This window comes from Haplochromis burtoni, unplaced genomic scaffold (genome assembly GCF_018398535.1).
Source record: "Haplochromis burtoni strain Fernald_Lab_line unplaced genomic scaffold, NCSU_Asbu1 Contig_25, whole genome shotgun sequence".
Lineage (NCBI taxonomy): Eukaryota > Metazoa > Chordata > Actinopteri > Cichliformes > Cichlidae > Haplochromis > Haplochromis burtoni.
The window spans coordinates 2,115,779-2,141,316 of NW_024582386.1; the positions used below are offsets into that span (position 1 = coordinate 2,115,779).

Consider the following 25,538-nt stretch of genomic DNA (forward strand, 5'->3'; position numbering starts at 1 on the left):
GATGAAAACCGGCACCCGCCCCGGCGTCTCTCTGTGGGATATTTACAATCCACAAAGGAGGATAGCAGATAAGAACTTGGCATAGTTCTAATTAAATTTAACACTGATAACACTCTGACATACTCAGAATACAGCATCACCAGGCAATTACAGGGTTTAGCTTAGCAAAAACAGCTGGTCTTTATCAATTAGGAAGAGTTAAACACAGAACACTGAAAGCATCAGAGAATCAGCACTGAACCGTAAACGTGTGCGCTTTAGTCAGTAAAACTCAGCTGTTAATAAACTTATCAATATGGCAATTCTATCATTGAAATACAGGAGAATTTGACTGATAATTGATTTCTACACTAATCATCCACAGCATTAAAAGCACCTGTCTGCTATTTTTGGCCTCTTGTGTTGCTAAAATCATAGATTGTGGTTTTTGGGTTCAGTGGATTGCAGGGCATCACACTTCACAGATTGGGTTTGTTCCAGGGAATCCACCACGTGTTTCCTCATATTCAGATTAACAGTTTGCAGACAGGGTCAGTGCCTCGGGCTCTTTGTTGTGTTCTAGAGCAGTTTTTTGATGCGAGGGAACATGTGAGGATATTTTATTGAGGGAGGCCACTGTCATCATGGAGCACTGTTGCAAAATGGGTAAACAGAAGACTCATTTTGTATTTAGGTACAAAACCAAAGTCTATAAGGTGCAAAGAATCCACAAAGAAAGCAATTAGAATCCAAGAGATGAACTGGGAAACATATGGAGCAGTCAGCAGAATCTAAAAACAGACAAGGAGCACACCAAGCAGGATAACAGGAAGGATTAAGAGACACTGACAAAGGGAAGATTAAGGTTATAGATACACACAAGGCAGTCGGGGAGATAGGAAACACCTGGAGAGAAAGGCACACCTGAGCATAATCAAGGTGACAGAAGCCACAGGAAGCAAAAATAAAGGCCAAGCAAAAGGGACTCAAAATAAAACAGGAAGCAGCCAAACAGAGAAACATCTAACACAGAGACTGGGACGTGACACAGAAGGGAGAGCAAAAGGCACAAAAGGTCACAGATAAACTATAACCAAGACTAGAAACCTAAAGGGAACTAAGAGCTCAGAATATAAGGAAATACTTACAAAACACCTGGAACCAGGAAACCATGAAGATCCTGAATAAAAATCAATCAAACCATGAGAAACAACTTAACTTTCACACGCATAGAAATGGGAACTAAAGACAGTTCAATAGACATGAAAGCAAAAATGCAAAAAGAACGAAGAACCAAACGGATCATATAAAACAACAACATTTGAAGTCTCAAACTTTACAGCACGAGTCCCAGCCCAGTGAAGCTGAACATGTGGAATAGTTTATGTTAAAGTTCCTCAGATAACACCATATCTCTGGTGTGGAGCCCGTTACAAAAGGTCATAACTCTGGGGTTTTCAAATGTATCAAAAAGTATCATGAGTTTGTCAAAAAAACCCAAAAAAAACCTAGTTTGAGAAATTCCTCTCATGGTCATGTGTGAACTCAAGATCTGGGAGTCTGCAGGCTTTTTGTCCTTGCACGTTGTGTCATAAACCACACACTGCTTTAAGTTCTTACTGGACACAAAGGTTAGATTTGGAGTGCGTCTGTGATTTCAGGCATTCAGTCATCCAGAGAATGTGGGGTAAGGGGTCACCCGTATTGTTTTTAGAGGGTGGAGAGAGTGCAGCATGTGATTTGTGTATACATTACTCAGACTGGCCAAAATCCACGTGGCATTTAATGTTTCATGTAGTTTAAAGTCAGTTCTCACTGATTAATCTTCAAATCAGATTAATGCCTTTAATATCCTTCCCTAATTTCATGCAGGGATCAGAGACTCTTTTTAAAGAAAATGAGCAATTTTGTCGTACTAAATATATGTTTGTGCAGTCGAAACTTCAAAAAGCGAGAGCGCTGAAGAGGAACAACTTCATCTGCTGAGGCAGCAGAGGGAAGTCCTTGCTACCTTTGCCCCAAAGAACAGGGGGAAAAAAATCCCCTCTTAGTCTTATATGTATCAGTGAGAACCAATTAAGTAAATTATGTCTGCATCCCCAGAGCCTTGACAGGAACACCCAAGGGGAGAACGAGAGCACAACCGCTCTCCCATCAGCTTCAGTTTCGAGCAAATTCCCTCTCATCATCGTCCTCCTTCTCATCGCTTCCCTCGCCTAATTCTCTGCAGTTTCCTGCAGCTTTAATGTCCCGGCCTGTATTCACCTTTCTCCCACTGTTAGTACACAGCGGTGAGGAGGTGAGAGGTTAGCTCACGTAACAGTAACAAACCTCCCCTTCCTCTTCCCTTTTACATATCACACTCCCCTGTTTTGTTTTGTTTTTCCTCGCTCATTCCGTACGGCACTTTGTTCATATTCATTCATTCCACACCTTCATTGGTTTTTGTTTGGTTTTTTCTTTTTGGGGGGGGGGGGGAGGGTGCTCATTTTAAATGTACTCTAATCAGTGTTTGATCGTCACATTGCATTTAGTTACGGTGGAGCATCAAAGAGTAGAATTCCTGCAGAAATTGCAGATGTTGCAGCTTGCATGCGCCCAATGGAGAAAGCTAGTAGGTTGCTGTCGTGGTTTACTCGCACCACTTTCATCTAACTGAGTCCTTTCTGCTCAGCACCAGCCAGACAAAATCAACACTTGGTGGTGTACATAGTGGAGCATTTAAGGTCTCAAGATCCAGATGTTTCCATCAGAAACTCGTAGATACAAAAAAAGAGTCAATATTAGCGCTCTAAGTCCAGAAAGTGTGCCAAGAAAATATCCTCCAGCAGCTTGAACTACTGATACAAGGCCGGATGGATCCACATTCTGACCCTACAATCTGAATGTCACAGCAGAAATCAAGACTCATCAGACGAGGCGACATTTTTTCAATCTTCTGTTGCTCAATTTTGGTGAGGCCATGTGAACTGTAGCCTCAGTTTCAGTTTGAATTACTGTTATCCTCCTATCACCACCAAGCAGTCTGACTGCTCTCCTCTGACCTCTGGCATGAACGAGGCATTTTCTCCCAGAGAATTACTGCTCACTGGATATTTTCAGACCATTCCCGGCCAACCTTACAGAAGGTTTTGTGGGAAAATCCCAGCAGATCATCAGTTTCTGGGATCTTTGCACAATCCTGTCTGGCACCAGGAACCATATCACGTTCAAAGTCACTTAAATCGCCTTTATATTTGCCTCAAAGAACAAATATTGTCATTTTTGTGGCTCTAAATCAATATTTGAGTTAATCAGATATCATTATAAAATGTCTGTTTCCTCCAGTGTAATGAAGCGCTGCTGGCTCAGCAGACAAAATGATGACGAATTCTAAAATCAGAGCAAAAACCCTCAATAGACGTTTTGCAATATCTCACTTGTAATCTTCACCACCACCCACTCTTATTTCATTACACCGGTGTCTCGATCCAGACTTACAGTCACATGCTCTATTTCACTTTTTCATAATCAAAAGTGCCTGACGAGGCAAACAGCTAAAACAAAAGAGTTGACCAGCACAGAGTGCATGTTTGTTTAATGTGCAGCTGTGCATTGCAGGGAAGGCGGCCAAACTGTTTCCCAGTGAGTTTCACACGGACTTTAACTCAAACAGCTGTAAACCCACAGGCCTCAGAGTAGAATAGAATAGAATAGAATAGAATAGAGTGTGTAGATGTTACACGTGAAATAAAAAAGCAACTGTGCTGTTTTTATAAATGAGCTTTTTGGATGGATGTTAAATAAGTCTTGCTTGAAAGGTTTGGGTTTATGGTGCAGAAGGAGCTGTTTACAGTCCACTTAGAGAAAGGTCAGTCTGTGACTAATGGCTTCCGTTTTCCTCCCGCCTATCAGAGGCTGCCGTTATCTCTCCGCAGCATTGTGGGGAAGTGCCTGTTGCCTACAGCACGTTGCAATGTGTCCATCAAGCCAACTTTCCTGATGACCTATTGTTTTGTTTTGCTTTTAGCAAAGCTTTCCTATGAAAGTCTAAACTACCTGCATTCTGTCACTGATGAAAACTAACATCACATACTGAATGTACTTACTAGGAGTAATAAGGCAAACTGACACAAACGCAGCCAGTGTGATAATAAATCCTCTTAAGAGATGATGAAGATGCAAACATACACAAACTCTGCTAAACTCAAAGGAATAAAATCAATGTCTGAAATGCTCAATTCTGAGCGTCGGTCTCGTATTTTAACCTCCTCTGCTTTTTCCTGAAGTTAAATGGTTTGATTAAAAAACAGTGAAACTGTTGAATCTTCGTCAGACAAACCGCATAGCCTGACCTTTAAAATATCAGCTCCGTTCGGCCGTGCCACCTGCAGCAGAAGGTCAGCGCGTCCCCGTGCATCACTTATCCGCTGCTCTAGCCACTTAGATTCACACATTTTTGCTATTGTAAGCAGTGCGACGGAGAGCCTGCTGTATTGTCTGCAACAACGGGGCAAATATCTGTTCTGGAAGAAAGCAATCAGTTTTCAGACTGGAATGTCTGCTGCTCAAATCGTCAGGCTGGTAAATTATACCAATGATGATGTTGAAGCATTGGTTTGACGTTTGCTTTGTTTTCATTAAGCTTTCTAATTTCTGCAAACGTATTTCTTTATTCAGCGACTTCCTCTGTATGTATAGTGTATACATCTTTTGTTTTTGCCGCTTGGATTGTGTACTCTTTTGGCGTTTGAAGTTGGTTTTCCCTCACAGAAGTTCCGCTTAAGCTCTTCATGCTGTGGCCATAAAATAAACTGCTCTGCGTGTTGTAAAGTCACTGAGTGCTCTCAGAGGTCGCAGCGTGAAGAAAGCCTCGTGTGGACCTGAAATGGTTCTTCCCATCTGGCTCATTGTGGTCCCACACTTGTTAGTCCTCGCTCCCCCCTCTCTGGATCACCCCCTCCAGATTATAGATCACATGTCCTGTCACACAGTAGTCTTTCGAGTGGATAAGCCAAAAACTGTGACAACTGGTGGAGGATTCAGAGCAGAAAATACAGCCACTTCTGTTTATTGACTTTTTCTAAAGTAGGCCATCAGGAGAGTTGGCTTTCCATTCATTTATATGTCTTTGATCACAAAAAATAGACAAAATAGTAGGCAGGTAATTACATTTCTATAGAGCTTGAGGTCTGAGCTGCAGTGTTCCCAGGGGTACCCATTGTGTAGAGACTGGTTTGCATAGTCTCGCTTTAAAGATTTCCACCATCCTTCCTCCTTTCAGCTGTACAATCACTCATGGGGCTGTTATTCTGAGGTAAACTCGGACAGGAACTCCTGTTGAGATGACTAGAAAAACATAGATTATTTGTTGTGTTCTCAAGGGTGCAATAGTGTTTCCTCGTATACAGTACAGAGGCCCGTCAGAAGTTATATTTTGAGCTGCCTCTAAATATAAAGCAGTGTAACAGCATCATCTTAAAGAAGTATATAATTTAAAGATTAAACAGTGAGAATATGGACAGTCTGTTTCCTTTCAGAAAGACTGAGACTAAGTATGAATAACTGAACCTGTCAAAATCAAAAATATATCATAACTAAATTACTGAACTTAGTCAACAGCATTGGATTAGCTAAGCCTCTCTGTTCTCTAGTAGTATGCCTTAATTCTTCATGACATCGATTCAACAAGGTCCTGAAAGCAGCAGCTTTGGAGGAATCCATTCTGCTGGAAGCAGTCATCAGAAGATGAGTGCAAAGTGTGCCACCAAAAGCCTGAATTGTTGATACGAGGCAGGATGGATTTATATTTTCATGTGGCTTCTGACCTCGCCATTCAAATGTTGCAGTGGAAATTTAGCTCAACATTTTTCCAACCTTCTGTCGTGCGATTTTGGTGAGGCTGTGCAAACTGTAGCCTCAGTGTGGCCATCTGCTGCAAGGTTCAATGTGTTGTGCATTCACAGATGCTCTTCTGCATACCCTGATTGTAATGAGAGGTTATTTTGAGTTCCTGGCCCTGAGAGCTGTCACTCACTAGTTTCTCTTTTTTCTCTCTGTGAACTCTAAAGTCAGCTGCGCAGGAATATCCAGCAGATCAGCAGTTTGTGAAATGCTCATACTTATTCAACTTGTCACCAACTCTTTGAAAATTACGTAAATCACTTTTCTTCATCATTCTTAAGTAAAGTTTGAACTTCAGCTGGTCGCCTTGACCATGTCTATGTGCCTAAATCCATTGAGGAGCTGCCATGCGATTGGCTGATTAGATATTAATGTTAATGAGCGATTGAACTGGCATACCTAACAAAGTATGAACTCCTTATGATTGTCAGATTCAGAATTTAAATCAAAGACATGCTGTGTGAAAAGATCTGGTATTTTAAAGATTTTTGAGTTTAATCCAAACGTCTCTGCCGCAGTCTCTGGAGAGATGATAGCCTGCGCGCCTAGACAGAACAGCTTGCATAACATTCTCACACTTGTTGAAGAAATCAGAGCTTGCGAGTTTCAGTGGAAAAAAAGCCTTGTTGCATGGCAGCCAGCCTCCCCGACAGCTCCGAGGGGCCTCAGTGGACATATTTCTGCTCAGCTGTTTGGTTGCCCTGGAAACAAGCCAGTGTAGGCTACATATATAAATCCCATGGAGAAGATGTACAGGGAGGGGATCGTGTAGTCAAGGTTTTTAGCCAGCAAGGAGGCGCCGTTCACAGGAGTTACCCTTGAAAAGCAGGTGGATGTCGACCTCAAGGCCATCCCCGCCCTCCAGGTGCAACAGAGATAGCCTGCTCATTCTGTTTTTACCTCAGGTTTCCTGAAAACAATGCAGTCAGACTCAACAAGAAGCAGCAGCGAGAAAGCTGCCAGAATGAAACAAGTCAATGTCAAATGCTTTGCCATTTAAAAAAGCACATTAAGGAGCAGTCCCTCTATTTTCGATGTGCAGCTTGTGATGGGGAAATGAACAGAAGGCTTTTGGAGGTGACGGGGCAATTAGTCAGGTCACCTGTCTTTCTTTTCCTTGGAACTTCCTCTTTCTCGTTGCTGATTTCTTCTCTTACATTCAGACATCGAAGTCGTGCAAAGACATTAAAGGAAAACAAAATGATCTTTTGCTTTTTTTAGAACTGTTATCTGTCTAATCCTCCTTATCTTCACACTGCTTCAGATATTAAAACACACAGGAAAACAAACAAGCAGCTGAATCTGCTCCCCGTTTTGCAGATTGCAGCTCGTACTTCGTGCTATTCCACATCCCTCAGCATCCCTATACGTCAGCGCGTTTAGCAAGTATGAACTCATACTGTAGGCCATATCATGTATCTTTGATCCCATGGGTTTGCTTGGACATAAAAGGTGTTTATGTCTCAGAGTGCTGTGTTTAAAAGTGAAGGACAGACAGAGGAAGGGTGTCAGCGTCAGAAGTCAAGTGGAGCTTTCCAGATGTTATACAGAGGATGTGAGTTCATTCTCTTAAAGTCCAAGACAATCTTTCTTAACACAAAACAACCCCAATGTCAACAAGTTACCTTTGTCTCTCGTGTATGAGAGCGCACACTGGGTGAAGCATACACGCACAAGCAGTGCCGCAGTGTTTGTTTAGTGCATGAGTCACTTTCAGCAACACGACATACAGTATATGCCACATTGACCTTTTTCCTTAGGTTCTTTTTCTTTACTTCCTTCGCTGCCAGTCCACTCTCTCTGTGGGCTTCCAACTATCTTCCTCCTTCCTGAGCAGTTTCCTAATTGCTCCGCGTTGCTGCAAGGTTCACCTCTGTCAGCAGTAGGCAGCTGCAAGATCAGGACCTTTCCTCTTCAGTGGAACACCTCCCTTTCTGTCCTGCTTGGCCGTGGGCTGAAACACTATTATTTCAGATGGTCAGCTGGAATCTCTGCTTCATTCACTGAGTTCATGTTTACGCCTGCACTGTGTCTGTATCTGCGTACACCTTCCACCGGGTCGAGTTGCAGAATGAGATTCTCATTTTCATTTGGGGAAAGATGTGAGAGATAAAAACAAATAGGTGGAGATCCACTCTCCAGTCCCTGCAGTTATCCAAACAAAAATGGTGCAGATAACAAGCGGTGCACCTGTAAGTCAATCCATAGCAGATGTGTTCTGCCTTCTCTGACTCTGAAAACGCACTTTTTAAATAATGTTCTCACAGAATGCACTGCTTTAAATAGTATTCACATGAAGAAGATATAAAAGCAGCAACTCCTCAGGTGAATTCAATCAGGCTTTTTTTTGTTTATAACAGCAAAGATGATGCAAGTTTGAGGAATCGCTGGGTTACTGTTGAAAGTCTGGAACAGTGATAGCTCAATTTTAAGATCAATAAGGCAAAGTGCTACAAAAAAGCCAATCGAAAAGGCATAAATAAAGTACCAGCATCTATGTAGACTTTTTCTAGCCTTCCTGCCCACTCACTTGACCCGTCTCGAGTCCGCACACCTTAATGCAATCAACAATAGTGCGTGGCACTCCTCCAGTGTGCCACCAGTCCGCACTAATACAATAAAAGAAAGAATGTTTTGAAGGATTTATTTCTGTCTAACTGTGTTGCGTCATTTGTGTTGTTGGCTATTTTTGTTGCACTAAACCCTCATTTATCAAAATGGACAAAAGATGTAATTATACTTCTGGAGAGTTGCTTCCTGGCATTCTTCACATTACCGTCCGTGCCAGACAGTCCAGGAAACCCACAGAGATCTGATGTTTTTTTCTTTTAGCCCAGATCTTCTTTTATGATGTTCAACAAAGACAAAATAAAATCCATCATTTGTCATTTGAAACTCCCCGTTAGGCCTTTGTTGCTTCTAGTTTTGAAGGTACGAGGCACATATTATCCTGTTTATGGTGCTTCTACTATATTTACAATAACCGTTGCAGCTAGCTGAAGCCCTACATGTTTCAGTGAAAACTTGCATTTTAAAAAATGAATTCATAAATTGAAAGAACCGGTTTAATTCAGTGGCGTGTTTGTGAAGGTTCTCAGTCATCCAGGTCATCGTAGTCTAAGGAGCTTGGAAAGAAAAGCGTCTGGACTTCTTTAAGTTGCTTGAAGACGTTTCACCTCTCATCCGAGAAGCTTCTTCAGTTCTAAGGTCAAATGGTGGAGAGTCCCAGATTTAAACCCAGTGGGAGTATCCCCCCAAAAGCAAAAGGCATCAATTTCCTGACAAACTTGCTTGCTATCAAATGTCCAAAAACACAAACAAAAAGACTTGTACAGTGATCCGAGGGGCTTAAGAGGAAACCTGATGTCAATACAATGTAAGCTGTTTGATGAAGAGTTTCTTTTTTTTCTGTACTGAAAACAAGTTAAGTGTAAATTTGAACCTCAGACAATGCATTCAGACTCGTGCTGGATGCTGTTTTGCAGTTGCTCTGGTAGATTTATGCTTTCCTCTTTTTAAAAAAGGAAAACAATGTTTAAAAAGAGCTCTTAACACACCAACACAACTCCACTTGACCTTTGCTAGCTGTCCACTGTGATACTACCCTTCTCTTGGCAGTCTCCCAGAAGTTCAGACACTGTACGTCCTTGGCTGCTCTCAGTTCTATTGTCCAGGCTGAAGGGAACGAGAGCACTGGGCTGCAGTTCCACCTGGTTCAGCTGTTTTGACCATTAGAGCCAATCAGTTCTATCGTCTCCCTTTCCTGTCATGGGAAAGTGGCGGTCGGCTCTCGAACAATCTCCCCAACATACAAAAACTTGACAAGTGGCCAAAGGGTGGGAGCGCCTGTTGGGAAGACCCGTAATGTTTTGTGTTTTCCATGTACTCCATGTTCATGTACAGCTGCCAGTACATGTGCAATGGGAAATGTTCAACCTCCCAAAACGGAAAAGGGGCTTTAGTTCCCAACTGACCTCTCAATACTTCTAAAAATGAGTTCACATGCCTCAAAGAGTCCCTGCCAACACACATTATACATCATGAGAAAGGCAGGATTGCTTCCTGATTGAATTTTAAGTGGGGGTGGTATGTTCAAATCTTTGTTTTTGTCTTCTGACCTTAATGAAGAAGAACAAAGAACTACATAAAGCAACGCAGATTTAAGAAGCCACTGCATGTAGAATAACTGCTGTAATCACCATGAATGGGATCCCATTAAAGTCAGACTGCCAGATTAGGAGGCATGTTCCCATTAGAGCACTTTAAAAAAAAAAAAAAAATTATTAAGACATTCCTCAGCACGGCCCAGTGGATGAATGCTTTCAAGTAGGTCACAATTAAATCAAGATATTATCCAAAAAGCACGAGGCGAACTCACTTGCTGACCAACATTTAACAAACTCAGAGGCACACACGACAGTTTTTTTCATTCATTTTTATTCAAATCACCACAACAAGTCCAAATGAAACCAAATGCATCATGTTGGAGAACACAGGCACGGAAGAGTGATTTTTATCAACACAGCGAATAAGAAAAGCAGAGTACGCCGGTACTTTAGTTTGGTATTGCGCTCATTGAACTGAGCCTGTCATCCAGCAGTGCATCCAACAAGTGGGCTGAAAATTGAAAAAGAAGAGAAAAACTCCCTCCATCATGCCTCCTTTACGTATGTCCTCACTGCGATCACGTCTCCCATGATGCATTTCTGTGTGGAAAGAAGACGTCAGGTGATTAGAAGAAATCTGCATGTGCATCAACTCTGGCAAAAAAATCATGCAGAGCATACAATCATATAAGAGGTCACTGCCAGATTTATTTATTAAAAAAATTTAATTATATAAATCTTCCTCAGGTATGTTGTGATGTTTTTATTTCCTGTAAAACTCCTCACTTTAAGACAAATACCTTTTATCTTATCATCCTAACAGGATCATTGAGTATAAACCGTACATTTTAACACACATTAACATACTAAATCTACTATAAAACATATAGAACAGGGGAAAGTAAAATAATTTTACGCAGAACTTCTAAACAGATAGTTTGAAGATTTAACAAAAAAAAAAAAAAAAAAAAAAAGTCACACCGCTATCAATTTCCCATCTGTGATCTCTCTCTCGATATTCGTTTCTTTGCCATCCCAGCTCTGTTTCTGCACAAGTTTGCCGTTCTCCAGAGTCACCACGGTCTGCAGGGCACAAAACAGACAAGTGGTCACGTCCAGCACAGATTAAATCAATAATCAATCATCTAAAAGTCAGGCTGTGTAAATGCTTGTTCTGTCTTTCTAACCCTGGTCTTTCTGTCGTCTGCGGTCGTCTCATCAAAAGGTTCGTTGAGTTTGAACTTGATTTCGGTGGTTTTGAAGGTGCTCTGAGACTTCAGGCATATAGTCCCTTCGTCGTCCATAGTCACTATTAAATTGGGCTTGGTCCGGTTGCCCACCTGCCGGGTTGCAAATCCCACACCTGCAGAGCGCGAGGTGTCAGGAAATGTGTCAGATGTAGAGACGCTTTTTAATTAAAACGTTAAAAAAAAACTATTGTGAAAACTTGAGACAATAAAATTAATTACAATTGAGATTAAGATGTTTCCCCCCTAAATTTAGCTCCAACCACAGACGTTCTTACCGATTGCTTTCATGTAGTCGTCAAAATTGTCGCTGGAAATCATCTTCCATGTTCCAACAAATTTCTCGACCATTTTGCAATCCTTGAAATTTTTTTTCCTCTTTATCCTCAACAACAAAGTGTGCAGCGACTCTGGGTTCAGCACTCTTCCAGTGTGGGAGCAGAGTGTGGCCGTTTTAAAGGGACAGTCTTTTTTTTCAGCAACGGGATAGGAGCCAATCACAGCCTGCAACGTCATATAACGAATTGTTGAAATCCCTCCTCTTGTGAGTTTTTCCCTTTTCCCCCACTTATTTATTTATTTTAATCCTTGACATAGTCGTGGCAATAGTTTTATATTCTAAGCTACATGTGTATTTATCAAAATTAATCTTCAAACACGGTAATTTTATACAGAATAAACAATATTTTTCTTTGTTACAGTTTCTCTGGTTCCAGAGATGTCACTTTATATGGCGGGCCAAACAGGCCAAAAATGACATATTTGTTTTCAGCTTGGCTATGAGCCGTCATTCTGTAGTGATCTGCTGATAAGAAGCCATTCCTCTTAACAGGTGAAAAATTGCCCTCCTAGTTTTAGGCTTAATCCCCCTTTCACGCCTGCAGGCAGTATCCTTCAAGCTCAGGTCGTCTACCAGAGGCCTCGGAGTTTGAGGGTCCCGCGCAGTATCTTTGCTGTTCCTAGGACTGCGCTCTTCTGGACCGAGATCTAAGATGTTGTTCCTGGGATCTGCTGGAACAACACTTTTACCATGACAGTATCATGGTACAAATAACGGTGGCATGGTGGTTAACACTGTGCTCTCAACGCAAGAAGGTCCTGAGTTCAAATCCATCACATCCTTCTTGCCCTGTGACAGCTAGGAAAGGCTCCAGCACAATAGAATTATTATTATTAGGCCTTTGTAGGTGAACATTAAGTCAAATTGATTTTATTATTAGTTTGCTGACTGATTTCATTTTGAGGAAATACAAACAGGGGCTCTGTTGATATTGTGATGACCTTTACTTCAGTTAAATTCACTTTGGATCCTTGTGTCTTGTTAAAGACTGGCAAAACTGTAATGTGTAATTTTAACTACAGGCTTGAATGTGATTAGAAAAAATCAGTGACTGACTGGTTTTTGCAGTTTTTTCACACCCAGTGACCTATTTAAGGTAGTTGCAGCAACCAGCTGGTCCCTGATCATGCTGCACCTCTGCTTACTGATTACCAGGCAACTGCATAGGTTTCCTGGTCGGAGGCAGCCTGTCTTGAAACAACTAGACAGCAAGGAACGCCGCGAGGTCGGAGACCCGGTCCTCATCTTCGAAGCAACAATTTCAAAGGCAACGAGATCGACATAGTTGCACACAGTCACAATAAATTTGGTCTCCTACCATCGTTTTGCTTGTCAGTTAAAGAAAAGTCATTTGAAGTCATTTATGTTACAGTTCTTTTCAGGAAACCTGCCAAAAAATAAGTGTGTGGATGCAATAATGATCCATTAATAAAACATTAAGTCACAGATGGTAACGGGACAGAGGTTGACTATGTGAGAGGGCAGGATTTCACTTATCTGTGACTGGGTGAAAGGCTTTTTTCTCCTTTTCAGATGGGCTGGATGTAAAACTCTGTGCCAAATTACAGCTTTGCTGTGTCAAAGGTTGGAGCTTGCATGACGCTCTCTCAAACACTGGAATGGTCTCCTTTATCAGGAAAATGACACATTATGCAAGGACACACCGTGACCCCGTACTGATCGCAGCAGCTTTTTTTTTTTTTAGCAGTTAAAGCATTTTAATTGATCCGGCGAATGTTGTTGGGAAATAACCCAGCTGAGAGAAACTATTTGGCCATATGACAAAAACGATACAGTTCTCTTTATTTTTTACTGTTTAGTTAAAAGGGCACAAAAGAATTTGACTATTAAATATTTAACCAACACAACATTTTAGATTAAAGCCAGTCAACACCATGTGTATGAAATGGAATAGTTTTACTGTACATGTTCAACAATATTCACAGATAAATACACATCTGCCAAGCTCATGATTATTTCTTCTCTCCAACTTTTGCCTGCGGGTCCTTGGCGACGCAGCGGGATTGAAAAGCACTCAGCATCTCACTGCTGGTCAAATTTGCTCCCTTCATCAGCAGCTTCTCTCCGTCTACTGCGGAAAAGAAGGACAAAAACACAATGAGATGACTCATAAGAACAACATGCTTAAGGAGTACAGAAAGGAAATGTTCAAAAGTTCACTCTGCACAAAAGTCGAGTAAGACACGCTGCGGCTCTGCTGACCTGTGGCAGACATCTCCAGCTTTGTAAAAGCCTGACTCACTGCGTGAGTGATGCTAATTGTATGAAATTCCAAGACTGGGTCATATGTTTCTGAGTGTATGAACTGCACATATGCACCATTTCCAGGACTTTATCCTATTTTTGAGTTTTTAGAATTTTTTTTTATCATCTTTGGCTCCCGTAACATATCTGGATCGGGCTTTTTAAAAACATAACCAATAAGAGAGAACATTAAAACAGGTTACGACTGTCTTGAGTCAAAGGTTAAAGTGAACGTCTTAGTTGCCTTATCATCGTTGTGCCTGGAGGTGATTGTAGTTATGATTTGGTGCTCCAGAGTGATGGATGCATCAGGGTAAGAAGACAGATGGATGAAGTGATGCCTACTGTAAAACTCTGTGCGGGCGGCGTTATGATCAGGGATTACTTCAGCTGGTCAGGTTGACGTTAGGCAACAATTTCTGACCACAAACCGAGATCAGCTGACATCTCTGAAAAAACTGAATGGCCAAATTTTTCTATGAAAAAAAATCTTCCCTGACAGGGAAGATGCATAAGATGGAGCCACCAGGCTCAAACTGTGAGAGAGTGGTGGAGACAGCATGAATTGGACACCACCTTAACCCCACATTGAGAAAGACTTTATGCACAAATACAAGTTCTTGACGGAAAATGAACACACCTGTATAAAATGACATATTCTGTCTTAGCAGCAGGTTACAAAAGTCAGACAGCTACTTTTGTATGCATTATTATCATTTCATTGCTAAATTTCACAAGTGCTAGACGAGCCAGTTATGAAATTACACATCACTTCAGACAGCTGAGGGAACGACGGCAACTATCTCATCCAAAATAACTCCACCCATGAGAACACTCCCATGAAGTCTCATACTGACAGCTCAACAACCGTCTCCAGATTGATCTCCTTAAGATGTCGTGAAATAACAAGTTAGCAGGCCTCCCCACCTATAAAACTACATGAATCACATTTTATTCCTCTTCAACAAGTGAAAATAGTGGACTGTGTATAAAAATACCTGTAATTTCTACAGAGTTAATGCAATCATTTTGTTAAACCCCTCGAGTGACATCTTGATTGTTTAATTTAAAATCAACTGTGGTGGAGTACTAAGATAAAACTAGAGAAAAAAAACAACTCATGGACCAAACTCTGCCTCCCCCACTCATTCTAATGTGCTCACGTCATACTTACCATAAGTGATATCCACTACGGGCTCAGACTTGTCATGTTTCACCACTGGTATCACCTCACAGTTCATGTTGGTAGCTCTGGCCTTCTCTGAACCCACTAAGTTCAGAAACTCCCTGTGGGACAGGAAAAAAAAAAGAAGCTTTTTTAGATTTACCTTATAACGCATTAAAGTGACTAAGTACATTTCTTATAGTATGGTATGTTAGCACAACTCGAGATGCTGTAGTAGATGTGAGTATTTCCACAGTGGGGACATCGAGTATGACACACTTAGCTCCATTGCACTGATTTTACAGCAGTAATCACTAGTTACTCTACAGTTTCAAAGTAAGGTTGACACCAAACCGGCAAGCTGCTTTGAAGTTAGACGAAATAAACTTGAAATCTACACATTAAAATAGTGTTTAAACATCAGTAATAAAGATTTCCCGTTAGCTTTGACACTTTGTGTATTTTCTCAAAATATTTGTGAACCGTTGATTAAGGCAGTAATGTACACTCTAAGGCCACTTTAATAGTTACACCTCTTCAAATGCTTGTTAACACAAGTATCTAAACTGGGTGTGTAGACAAGTGGTCAAGACGGCCTGATGAAGTTCAAACCAAGCATCAACCGAGTGACTTTGAGCATGGCATGGTTATTGGTGCCAGACAAGCTGGTCTGAGTACTTCACAAACTGCTGATCTGCTGGGAATTTCCCGCACAACCATCTCTGGGAGAAAATATCCAGCCGCAGTCATCTGGGTTAAAATGCCTTTTTGAGGTCATAGATCAGAATAGAATGGTAACACTGCTTCAAGCTAACAGGTAGTCAAGAGTAAATGAAACAACCACTCATTACCACCATGCAGATGCAGAAGAGCATGTCTGAACACAGTGTGTCAAACCTTGAAGTCGGTGGGACTTTGGCAGCAGAAGACCGCTCTGGGATTCAAGTTAGCTAACAACAGGAAACTGAGGCTAATATTCACACAGCAGGTTGGGAAAACATTGCATGCTCTGAATTTCTCAATTTCTGCAGTGACATTTGCACAGTATAAACACAGAGAAACATAAAAACACACGGAAACGTGGAAAATCACTACCCAATAATAAAGTGGCCGGTGTATATAATGACCGTATAATGTCATGTGCAATCTAGATAACAAAACAAACGCAAGTGCTGAGATTACTTCAAGCAAAACTTACTTTTAAACCTTCCATTAAAAGAGTTTAGACGAGACTTCGTGCAGCATGTCATATAGTGTTGCTATGAATTTACGGAGGGTTTCTTCAACTAACATTAACCAAATGTTGAATGTTTTAAGGGTGTCTTTACTAAGCATGAAAGCCAGCATAACCACAGTCTATTCCGACAAGCATCAACGAGCTATACGCTACATAAAACATGAAATGACGTTGCGGTTGGCGGCTGCTGGCTGTCGCCAACAGCCTTATTGTCAAATTACGACCGTTACCCGCCTTTCAGGCACACTGAACGGCTCTCCGACACAACAGCAGCGTCAAACGCGCCTTTCTTACCGTGTGGACCGGACATTGGACTCGAACGGACAAAACTGAACGGTTATTTTCTTCACAGCCTTCAATACCACGGTCGCTTTGCTGGGAGCCGCCATGTTTTCGATTTAATGACCTCTAACCTCGCCAGAATGGGGTTTCTCACATGGGCCACGAGAGGGCGCCACAGGATTAAGGATTCCAGTAGCTGCCTCACTAACAGGTCCATACAAAGGTAATTATTATTCAACACGACATGGAGCTGTTACTTTATAAAGAATGGGAGGTGATCATGATTTTTTTAGCTTCATAGTTATTAAAGCAGGTGTTTTCCTATCCTTGCAGTCTTCTGCTACAGATCAAAAGATCATTCATAAGATCATTTATAAGCAAAGCAGGGACACACCAACAAATGTTTTCCCCTCTAGGATATTATGCATTAACTTGTGAAGTTATGCATTGTCTATTTAGTTAGGCACTGTCTGTTTAATATCAGCGTTTCCTGTGACTTGACAGAGTAAATTATTGGTGTAATATTGCTGTAGTACTCCCATAGCTTCACCAGTGGAAGCAGTTCACTGATAACAACACAAGTTGCGACACGGCTTTTATACAAAAAAGTGACTGTTATGTAAACACCAACATCCCCAATCAAAGTGACAAATTCAGAGGAAAAGTGACTGGGGCACCTTCAGGCGTGCAATCATCAGGACGTTGGAGAAGGGGGTCTGTGAGGAAATAATTCAATAAAGGAGGTGCTGCTGTTCAAATAGACAATCTAACACTTTTTTTTTTTTTTTTTGCACATTTTGGGCGTGACCCCTTTAATACTTCTCAAGAGTGATACTTAAAAATATTTTTGGGGATCAGATACATTCCTCTCATTGAACAGTTTGTTTTCCTGTGACTTAAAAAAGAAGAAGAAGAAGAAACCTTGCACATACTAATTACCTCATCTAAACTTTATCAAGGCCTTTCTTGACCTCTGCTCGCTGCAGCCGGTTATTTATAGACACCCCTGGTGTCAGGGCCTGAGCAGAACAAATGTGTTGTTCTCAGATCAGTACGCCAGAGTGTGTGCTGTTTATCCCAGCTCTAACACGCCTCAAGTCTCTTTCCTGTGAGCGACAGCCCGACCCAGCCTGTGACAGTCAGCAGAGGCACGAGGGCTCTAAATTTAAACATTAAGGCTACCGAGAGGCCGAAGCATTTCCTATACACCTCCCACCACACACGCGCACACCCATGCACACACTCACACACAATAAGTATTTGTCGGAGGCTTACTGTAAGAAAGTTGGGGAGAGGGCGGTCAGAAACAATAAATGCTCCAGGGGATGTTGACCTCAGAAAGAAAAGGGTATTGTCTTTATGTTGGAGTTCATCTATGAAGGCCTCAGCCTGAGCACAATATGAACTTATGAGATGGTCCCCCTGGGAAGCTGTGGTGTTTAACATGAGCTGCCATGTCTTCTTCTTTGCCACAAGGCTCTATCATTGCTGTTTCTGCAACATGTTGAAAGAAATTCATGCTCTGGTGCCAAAACCCTGTTTTGAATTGTTGTTTCCTCCTTAAGAATGACACCCAAGTTAGGTATGAGTGTAAACCAAAGAGGCTGTAGTATGAAAGAATGAATCAGAAGTGACTATAACAGCCTCCAAATGAATGGCTGATGGGTAATAGAGATGAATTCACTTCTGAGGAAAGGTGGAGGATTGTGGCAAAGGGCCCCACCACTGAGAGGAATCACAAGGGCGTATCTGTAACACAGAATCATCGTACTGCTGACAAAATGGAAAGAAATCAAACACACTGAGTGCTCTTACTCATTAGTGAGTGCTCCCTGTTTCAATGCCTCTCTGTAAACCTATTAAATATAAATTAAGCATAAAAACTCATAAATCAGTAAATAACAAAAAACGATTCCTGCTGAGTTCCTTCCAGCAAACTGTGCAAAGTACAAAGCTACAAGTATGAGAGAGTACTGCACTACAGCCTGGAACTGTTACACTGTTCAGTGCATTGCATGTAATGGTCTGGATTGAACTAATTATGGTAATTAGTTATAATGTTTTAGGCATCGTAAAAAAATAAATGATACCTAATTTGTGGGTTTTCTTCACTGTGAGAGAGATTTAATAAACCTCAGACACGGTTACCGGTTACTTTACTTCTGAAAACTCAAAAATGTCCACATAGCAGCCAGGTAAAGGATCCAAATTGACTACACATCCCATAATCCCTCTTAAAGCTTATATTTGAATTAAATGAACAGGGTTCAGTGCCCTGCAGAAGAAGTGACTCTGCTGCACATCTTCGCAAGCCACTGGGAGACGGTCAAGGCCACTCATAGGAATGGCCGACTACATTTCCCGTGAAGCCCTGCGGGGGCAGCTCTCTGGCACTCCTCCTCCGCCTCCTCCTCACAGCAGCGTCCTGGCTGGCTGGAACGGCGGAGCAGACTGAAGTGAGCGTCCTGAAATGCGCGCAGGCTGAAGGACGAGCCGCATCGCTCCGTGTGCGGACACCGATCACTCTCACACCGGCTTCATGCAGCGCGTGGACGGCGTGGACAGAGGTTAAGAGCTCAGCGGGAAAAGCCAGGCGCACTTTTCTATTCAGAGCGGCCGCTGAATGCTGGGTTTTTTAGACTGTCTTCTCCGCTCCGGTAAGTGCATCTTCACATCTGTGTGTAGAAGTTGTGTTTTTATTCGTTGTTGTTGTTTTTTCAATATGTGGTCGGTATATCCAGTGTTATGCCTCTCTTTGTGAGTGACTGTCTGTGTGTGGACGGCTGCATTGGGAAACTTCAAGCACAGGCTGAGTGTACTGAGAGTTGTGACTGCGGCAGGCAGAGAGGCAGCCTCGGTGTTCGCAGTGAAACCAAATTTAAGAAGCGGTGACAGTCACGCTGAGACAGGGACTTGTTGCCCTCCGCTGAGCGTGTCGTCTTTCCAGCTGATTTCCAAGAGTGGCGAGCTGTCTGTGTCTTAATTCTCGTTTTTTCCCCTGCACACTTTGTGTACGGTTTAGGGCTGCTGCAGTACATCGAGCTTTAAAATGAAAAACAGTGCATGCGCTTTAAAGGATGCAACCTAACATAACATCTATTGCTTAAGTTTTGCACGAGCTCATAGCTTATGATGTTTTTAGGAAATTCCTGGTGATTCTTTTAAGGATCACAAGATCATTATCTGTTTTTTTAAAGATGCATATTAACTTTACCATACACACGGATACGGTCATGTGCGTGGATGTTGAGCTCTGTGGATCCCCCCCACCGCTCCTCCTCATTGACACTAACAAGTATGGGCCGTCTTTCCTCCCTCTTCATAGCTCCAAGCAGCCATGCATGCCCTACTGCATGCACATGCATATACAGCAAGTTGCAGATGAACCTCAGACAGCTTTCCCTCCCTGTAATCGTGAATAAGAATTTTCCCTCTGCTCACCTGCCGGATAAATAAACACCCCCCTTTTCACTCTCTGTCACTTCTCCCAGATTTGCCCCCCAAGTCTCCCCCTCTCCTGCACACGTTGGCACACACACTCACACAGGCAAACAGAGCCAAATGCCACCCAAAAAAACACCCCCATCCTCCCTCCGTCTGTGCTCAGTTGAATACGATATGTTGGCAGACCATTCACCCTGCAGCGGTCTGGCTTTTCACAGAAGTTGACATTCACTTCACTTCAGCAAACACAGTTTGTGCTTTGTTTCAGCTTCTCTCTGAGTTCCTCCTGTCACGTGCTAAACATTAACAAATTTGTTTTTTTGTGTTTTTGTTTTTTTTGTCCTCCTTTTCCTCTTTCCTGTGACATCACTTGATAAGAGCCCTATGGATGAATTCCCACCTCTGTGACAAAACTGATCCTTAATTTGTTTATTTGTTTTCCATACAGCAACAATGACTGCCATTCAGGCCTTTAAGCCTTTATGGAAATCAGAGGATTGGGAACGATGCTTTAAAAACGTTGAAATGCTCAGCCTGATGAGGTACGATCATGTAATATTATGTTTATAGAAAGTAGCTGGCGGGCGTTTGCAGCTTATAACATGCACATGTCAGACGGGTCAGAGCGGGATGTCTGCGTATGATTAAATCTCTGTCACTGTAAAAGCAACTGTGTTGGGCGAATGGGAGGGCGAGCTGAATGCTTTGTGACACTTTTAACTCTAGAGTATTCATAGCCTTGCTGCTAATGCTGGAATTTGAATGGAGATGAGGGGCTGGGTATGTGCAGCTGTTGTATGGAAGAAGGGAAATGAGTGAGTGTTCCCGAAAGAGTTGCAAGGTTTGGAAATTTTGCGGCCTGGTGCTTTTACTCTATAACCGCAAGAGTCCAACAGGTTTCCACACAAGTTCTTTGTCATTTTTAAGCAATTTTGAACCTTTTATTGCTTCTTTTTCTTACTGGTTTGCTCAGCAACATCGCAATAGTCAACTACACTGTGCTTTGACACCTCCTAGCTCACGAGTTAGTCTAGTGGTTTGGATACAGGCTTATAAATGATACCTGTTAAGCAGGTGCTTCCAGGAAATAAAAATAAATGCATGGTAAAATTGTGACTTCAAGTTGTAACACATGTTAGTAAAATGACTTTGTAGAAAGTCATTTACATCAGAAAATGGTTCTGTATTCTAGAGGGGTGGAGGTTGAGCAGCTGCAGGCGGGTCGGCGCTCATTAAAACTGGCCATAATGTGTATGGTCTGATAGAGAGCCCAGTGATGCTGCTGCTGCCCCGGGCCTGAAGGTCCTCCTGCTGAAAGGATAAAGCATAATCACTCTCTGTCTGATTGCTGCGCGACTATTGTTTCATCATAGGCTGTCAAGATGTCGTTTAGCAGACTACACACATTTCACAGTCAGTTAGGCTTTAACAAGCAAGGACATCAGCCCCATCATTGGTAGGCAAACAGTGGAGCGTTTGGATGTGCACCTCAGATTTTACAATTACCCTGCATTTGTCCTGAGGGGAAAAAAATATGCAGGCTTGAGTCTGGAGGAAGTGCGTGTTGCTGTGTGCGAGTGTTTTTGTTTAATGTCAAGCTTGCTTTGAATTGAGTAGTTTCTGCTCTTATGAAAATGGAAAATGCTATTATGTGGTGTTGTTGCAAAGAGCATTTCTTTCCATCATTGATCTGGAACGGAGAAATGGAGGAGCTAAATGTAATTATTGTCCCTCTCCACGCAGTTTCTGCTGTACTGGTCTGCAGGAGATAAAAGCAACGTGAAAGATTAGAACAGCTGTGTCCACTTTTTAGCTGCCCACCCTCACAGCCATGTCAGAGGGACTTCGGAAATTTGTTTCAAACAACTCTGTCAGCTGTGGTTTAATATTAACATACTTTTCAATCCAGTGCTTTCAGCTACTTCTGTATCTATTAGCTATTACTGTCCGGCTGAACCTGTTTAACCACTACATGTAGCTAAAAAATGCATTCTTACAGTTAGCTAGCACTGCTAATCCACTGTTAGCTAATAATTTAACTGCTAGTCATACTTTTAGCTAAATAATTTGTAATTTATTTTATTTATAATTTTTGCTTGACACTGTTCTCTAACTGTTTATCCATCATCTTTGGCTAATCTTTACTCGCAACTTCAGTTGTTACCCAACAGATAAACCGCTAGCTGTATTTTATTACACATCTTACCCATATTTATTAATAATTTAGCTTGCTACATGAGTTTGCGGTACTTGGGCAACATCTCATTTCTCTTTTTTTTTTTGCGAGGAAAATGAAAAAAAGGTGCAGCAGAAACATAAGCAAACATGGAAATACATGGCAGAGAATCTACGGTTCTAACGAGCTTGAAAGTTAACATTTGGTATGACTGCCTTTATTCTTCAACGCAGCCTGAACTCTCCTAGACAAGCATTCTTGTAATTTCTTGAAATAGTCTTCAGGAGTGTCCAGTCTCCTTGAAGGACATTCAAATCCCACACTGCTGCAGCATTGTTGAATCCGGGTTTTGGGGAGGCCAATCCATGACATTGATTTTCGAATTTTTATTCCTCGGTGGATCAAAAACTGATGGTACTTTTCTATATTTATCATTTCATCAATTTTGAGAAACTTTCCAAAACCAGTAGCTGAAATGCAACCCTAAACCATGAACGAGCCTTCACTGTGTTCTACAGATAGCTGTACATACATATTGTACCAAAATAGTAAAATCTGGATTCATCACTCCATAAGAAAATTATCACTGATTTTCAGCCCAGCTCTTTTGTAATTTGGGATACCTCAGCCTTGTCTCCCGGTTTTCTTTCCTTCAGAATGGCTTCTGTCAGCCACCCTTCCACTGAAACCACTTCTGATGACGTTTCAGTGATCAGTAGATGGAAGTACAAATGTATTTTTCAGGTCCTGTGTCACAGTTTTTCTGGGGTTTTCTCTTTCTTTTTCTTATGGACATAACTTTCAGATACTTTTCATCAGCTGTTGAAAGATTTTTAGGCCCAGCACTTCTTTTATCCTCTATTTGTCCAATGCCCTCTGATTTTTTTTTAAGGATACAGTGCACACCATGCTGAGAAATGCCAAATTTGAGCTTTGGGAATCACCTTCTTAGTGCAAAAATAGTATTTTATTTCAAGTCAAATTGTGTTATCACTGGCATTTTTGCAGATTCAAATAAAGGAAATAGAACAAATGATATTTTTGAATGCACTATTAGTAATAAAATGCTTTAAGTTAAATTTTTAAATTGGTTGTTTCTTGTCTGTTATGTAGATACAACACTGCTTTATTCCTTGACTTAGGTGCCTTTTTATGTTTGAATGACTCATAGATCTCTGTTAAGTCACATAACAACCAAAACAAACACTATTACACACTATTAGCTAATAATTTCAACAGTTATCCGTAGTTTTATCGAGCTATTGCAAGTATTTGTTGAATTTTGTTTGTAAAACCTTTGACGGTCAGCTGTGTAGACATCACAACATCACAGAAGTGGCTTTTATTTGAACTCCACATGTTCAACATGTGAATATTTTCACACGAATAGAAAAACAGAACTTGCCATGTCGCAGGTTGGTTGTTTTGGGGTTTTTTTCTTCCATTTCTCAGCCAAAAGTTAGCTACAGCTACAGAAGGTGTGGCTTTTTAGAAATTTTTCTTGAGTTTTTCTTTGAGAAAGAGGAAACGCACACAAGAGCCGCTCATGTGGTCAACACATTCTGGTTGAGGGAAGCTGCTGTGGCCTGAGAACGTACTAGCAAAAACTGTCAAGTACACGCCCATGTCCGGAGCTTGGTGGGCAGATCTGATATAATTAGGTTTCCATTCCACCTTTTCTGGAACTGTGTGCCTTTGATTCAGTGCTGCACGCATCTCACACCTTAATCTGTAATTTGACTATGTGAGGCCTGTCATTTCTCAAATGAAGAGAGGTGTTCATGGAGAAAAGACCATTGCCGTTGTGGTTGTTCACCCTGGTCAAATTAGTCGCTGAAAATGTATCGGGTCCACTCCTTGTAAAGATTAGGAGGCTCATGGTGAGAAATGGGACAGATCCGGACAGAGAATGAAGACAGAATCGAGAAACTGGAGGGAAAAAAACTATTAGACGGAGACTTTGACAGATGAGGTGAATAAAAAACGAGAGAGCAATTCTAATAATAAAAAGAGGATATTGATCTACGGTGCGTGAGTCTGGTTATCACTCATGCTCCTCTACGTCTCCTAAACACTGCTGACCCTTGCAAGAATTGAATTTGTTTCCTACAATGTCAGGGGGACTTGCTGAGCATATTTTTTGTTATAAAGAAACACAAGTACACAGTTTCCAAGACAGTCTATGGATGTTTAGCAGGTGTTGCTCAGAAATTCTCACCACCAAACCACGTACCTAAAGAAAGCAGACAGGTGTTAAAATTTAAAAGTCTTGTTTCACATCTCAGTAAGACCAGGAAATGCTTGTAGCAAGACATTTAAAGCAGGGAAAGCACCGAATGTTCTGGTAATCTAAAATGTTGAACCATGATGAGCGCCATCACCTGGGGTTAGAAAAACCTGCAGATTTGGACAAATTTATCACCCATTAAGACTAACTGGTAGATGTTTGCCAGCCTCATCTGTATTAACTGTGACTGCAGAATAGAATATAGTGGCATGGCTTAGAAAACTTGTTGCATTTCTTCCATCACCTTGTATGTTTCTGTGAAAGTGAGTTCTAGAAAGAAGCAAAATATTTGGAGATACGTAGCCTCTGAGCTCATTAGGTAAGCATACCAAACGTAGGTGTGTGTGTGTGTATGTGTGTGTTTGCAACCTAGTATGTCACTCATTGCTGGAGCTAGACTTGTTTGTCCTGACATACAGTATTTGGAATCCAGCCTGATCATGCCCAGAGATACTCACTCTAAGCAGCCAAATCACAGCGGGAACACTCACTCTCGACTCACAACAGACATACAGAACATGAATGTGTTCAAGTGCACACACATGTATGAACCCGTTTACAGTACACGGGTACACATGCAGAATTTAGATATACTCCCTCCTATGTTTCACACACACTTGACAATGCACCGGTTTCCACTTAGACACATACTATTTATCTCTTTCATGCGCAAAGAAACACACGCTGCTATCAAATCACACTGGCCCTCAGCAATTTTCTCAAAGATAACAGGGCGCTTCAGCTTGCGCTAGACTATTCTGCTGCTCTGTGTTTGTGTTGTGCACCAAGTCTCTTTCCTGTTGTGTGAAAATGAAAAGGCTTTAAAAAACAACCCACTAAACCTAACTCACCTCTGGGCTACAGAAGACAGAGAGAGTGTTGTGTGTTAATGGCAAGTAAACACTGTGGATGCAATTAATTGAGATTGCCTAAGAGGAAAGTCTAATGGGAAATCAGAGTCCCACTTCTCAAGAATTGTGGGTAGCGCATTGTTATGCATTCGCCCCCTGTTGTTAGAGTGTGAATTTGACAAGACTGGTTCTCTGTGGTTGGTGTGTGTGTGTGTGTGTGTGTGTGTGTGTGTGTGTGTGTGTGTGTGTGTGTGTGTGTGTGTGTGTGTGTGTGTG

The 25,538-nt window shown here is 41.7% G+C and overlaps 3 protein-coding genes across 4 annotated transcripts in view; 1 reads left to right on the forward strand and 2 right to left on the reverse strand.

Moving 5' to 3' along the window:
• Positions 1-10,126: 10,126 nt before the first annotated feature.
• On the reverse strand, positions 10,127-11,663 carry fabp4a (fatty acid binding protein 4a). The gene is made up of 4 exons (XM_005917502.2): positions 11,494-11,663; positions 11,156-11,331; positions 10,950-11,051; positions 10,127-10,568 (listed from the first exon to the last, which is right to left on the reverse strand). Exons 1-4 carry the CDS (start codon positions 11,564-11,566, stop codon positions 10,515-10,517), a joined length of 405 nt encoding a protein of 134 aa, XP_005917564.1. The 5' UTR covers positions 11,567-11,663; the 3' UTR covers positions 10,127-10,514.
• A 1,691-nt stretch (positions 11,664-13,354) lies between these two features.
• mrpl53 (mitochondrial ribosomal protein L53) lies at positions 13,355-16,650 on the reverse strand. The gene is made up of 3 exons (XM_005917499.3): positions 16,517-16,650; positions 14,995-15,107; positions 13,355-13,647 (listed from the first exon to the last, which is right to left on the reverse strand). The coding sequence occupies exons 1-3, from the start codon at positions 16,609-16,611 to the stop codon at positions 13,529-13,531; spliced, it is 327 nt and encodes a 108-aa protein (XP_005917561.1). The 5' UTR covers positions 16,612-16,650; the 3' UTR covers positions 13,355-13,528.
• A 2,263-nt stretch (positions 16,651-18,913) lies between these two features.
• Positions 18,914-25,538, forward strand: part of pag1 (phosphoprotein membrane anchor with glycosphingolipid microdomains 1) — a 59,228-nt gene continuing 52,603 nt past the window's right edge. For both annotated transcript variants that reach the window (XM_005917500.3, XM_042218918.1), the window contains exon 1: positions 18,914-19,161. The gene's annotated coding sequence lies outside the window, so the exon portion shown is untranslated. The remainder of the gene's footprint in view (positions 19,162-25,538) is intronic.

What these genes read in the sequence shown, in the direction of transcription:
- fabp4a (XM_005917502.2), bottom strand. Translation starts at nt 11,566, where the DNA reads ATGGTCGAGAAATTTGTTGGAACATGGAAGATGATTTCCAGCGACAAT. An exon ending in CGACTACATGAAAGCAATCG is followed by an intron (nt 11,332 to 11,493) that starts GTAAGAACGTCT and finishes CGCGCTCTGCAG; the next exon opens with GTGTGGGATTTGCAACCCGG. An exon ending in CAGATGGGAAATTGATAGCG is followed by an intron (nt 10,569 to 10,949) that starts GTGTGACTTTTT and finishes CTTTCCACACAG; the next exon opens with AAATGCATCATGGGAGACGT.
- mrpl53 (XM_005917499.3), bottom strand. Translation starts at nt 16,611, where the DNA reads ATGGCGGCTCCCAGCAAAGCGACCGTGGTATTGAAGGCTGTGAAGAAA. An exon ending in TCCAATGTCCGGTCCACACG is followed by an intron (nt 15,108 to 16,516) that starts GTAAGAAAGGCG and finishes CCTGTCCCACAG; the next exon opens with GGAGTTTCTGAACTTAGTGG. An exon ending in CGTAGTGGATATCACTTATG is followed by an intron (nt 13,648 to 14,994) that starts GTAAGTATGACG and finishes TCTTTTCCGCAG; the next exon opens with TAGACGGAGAGAAGCTGCTG.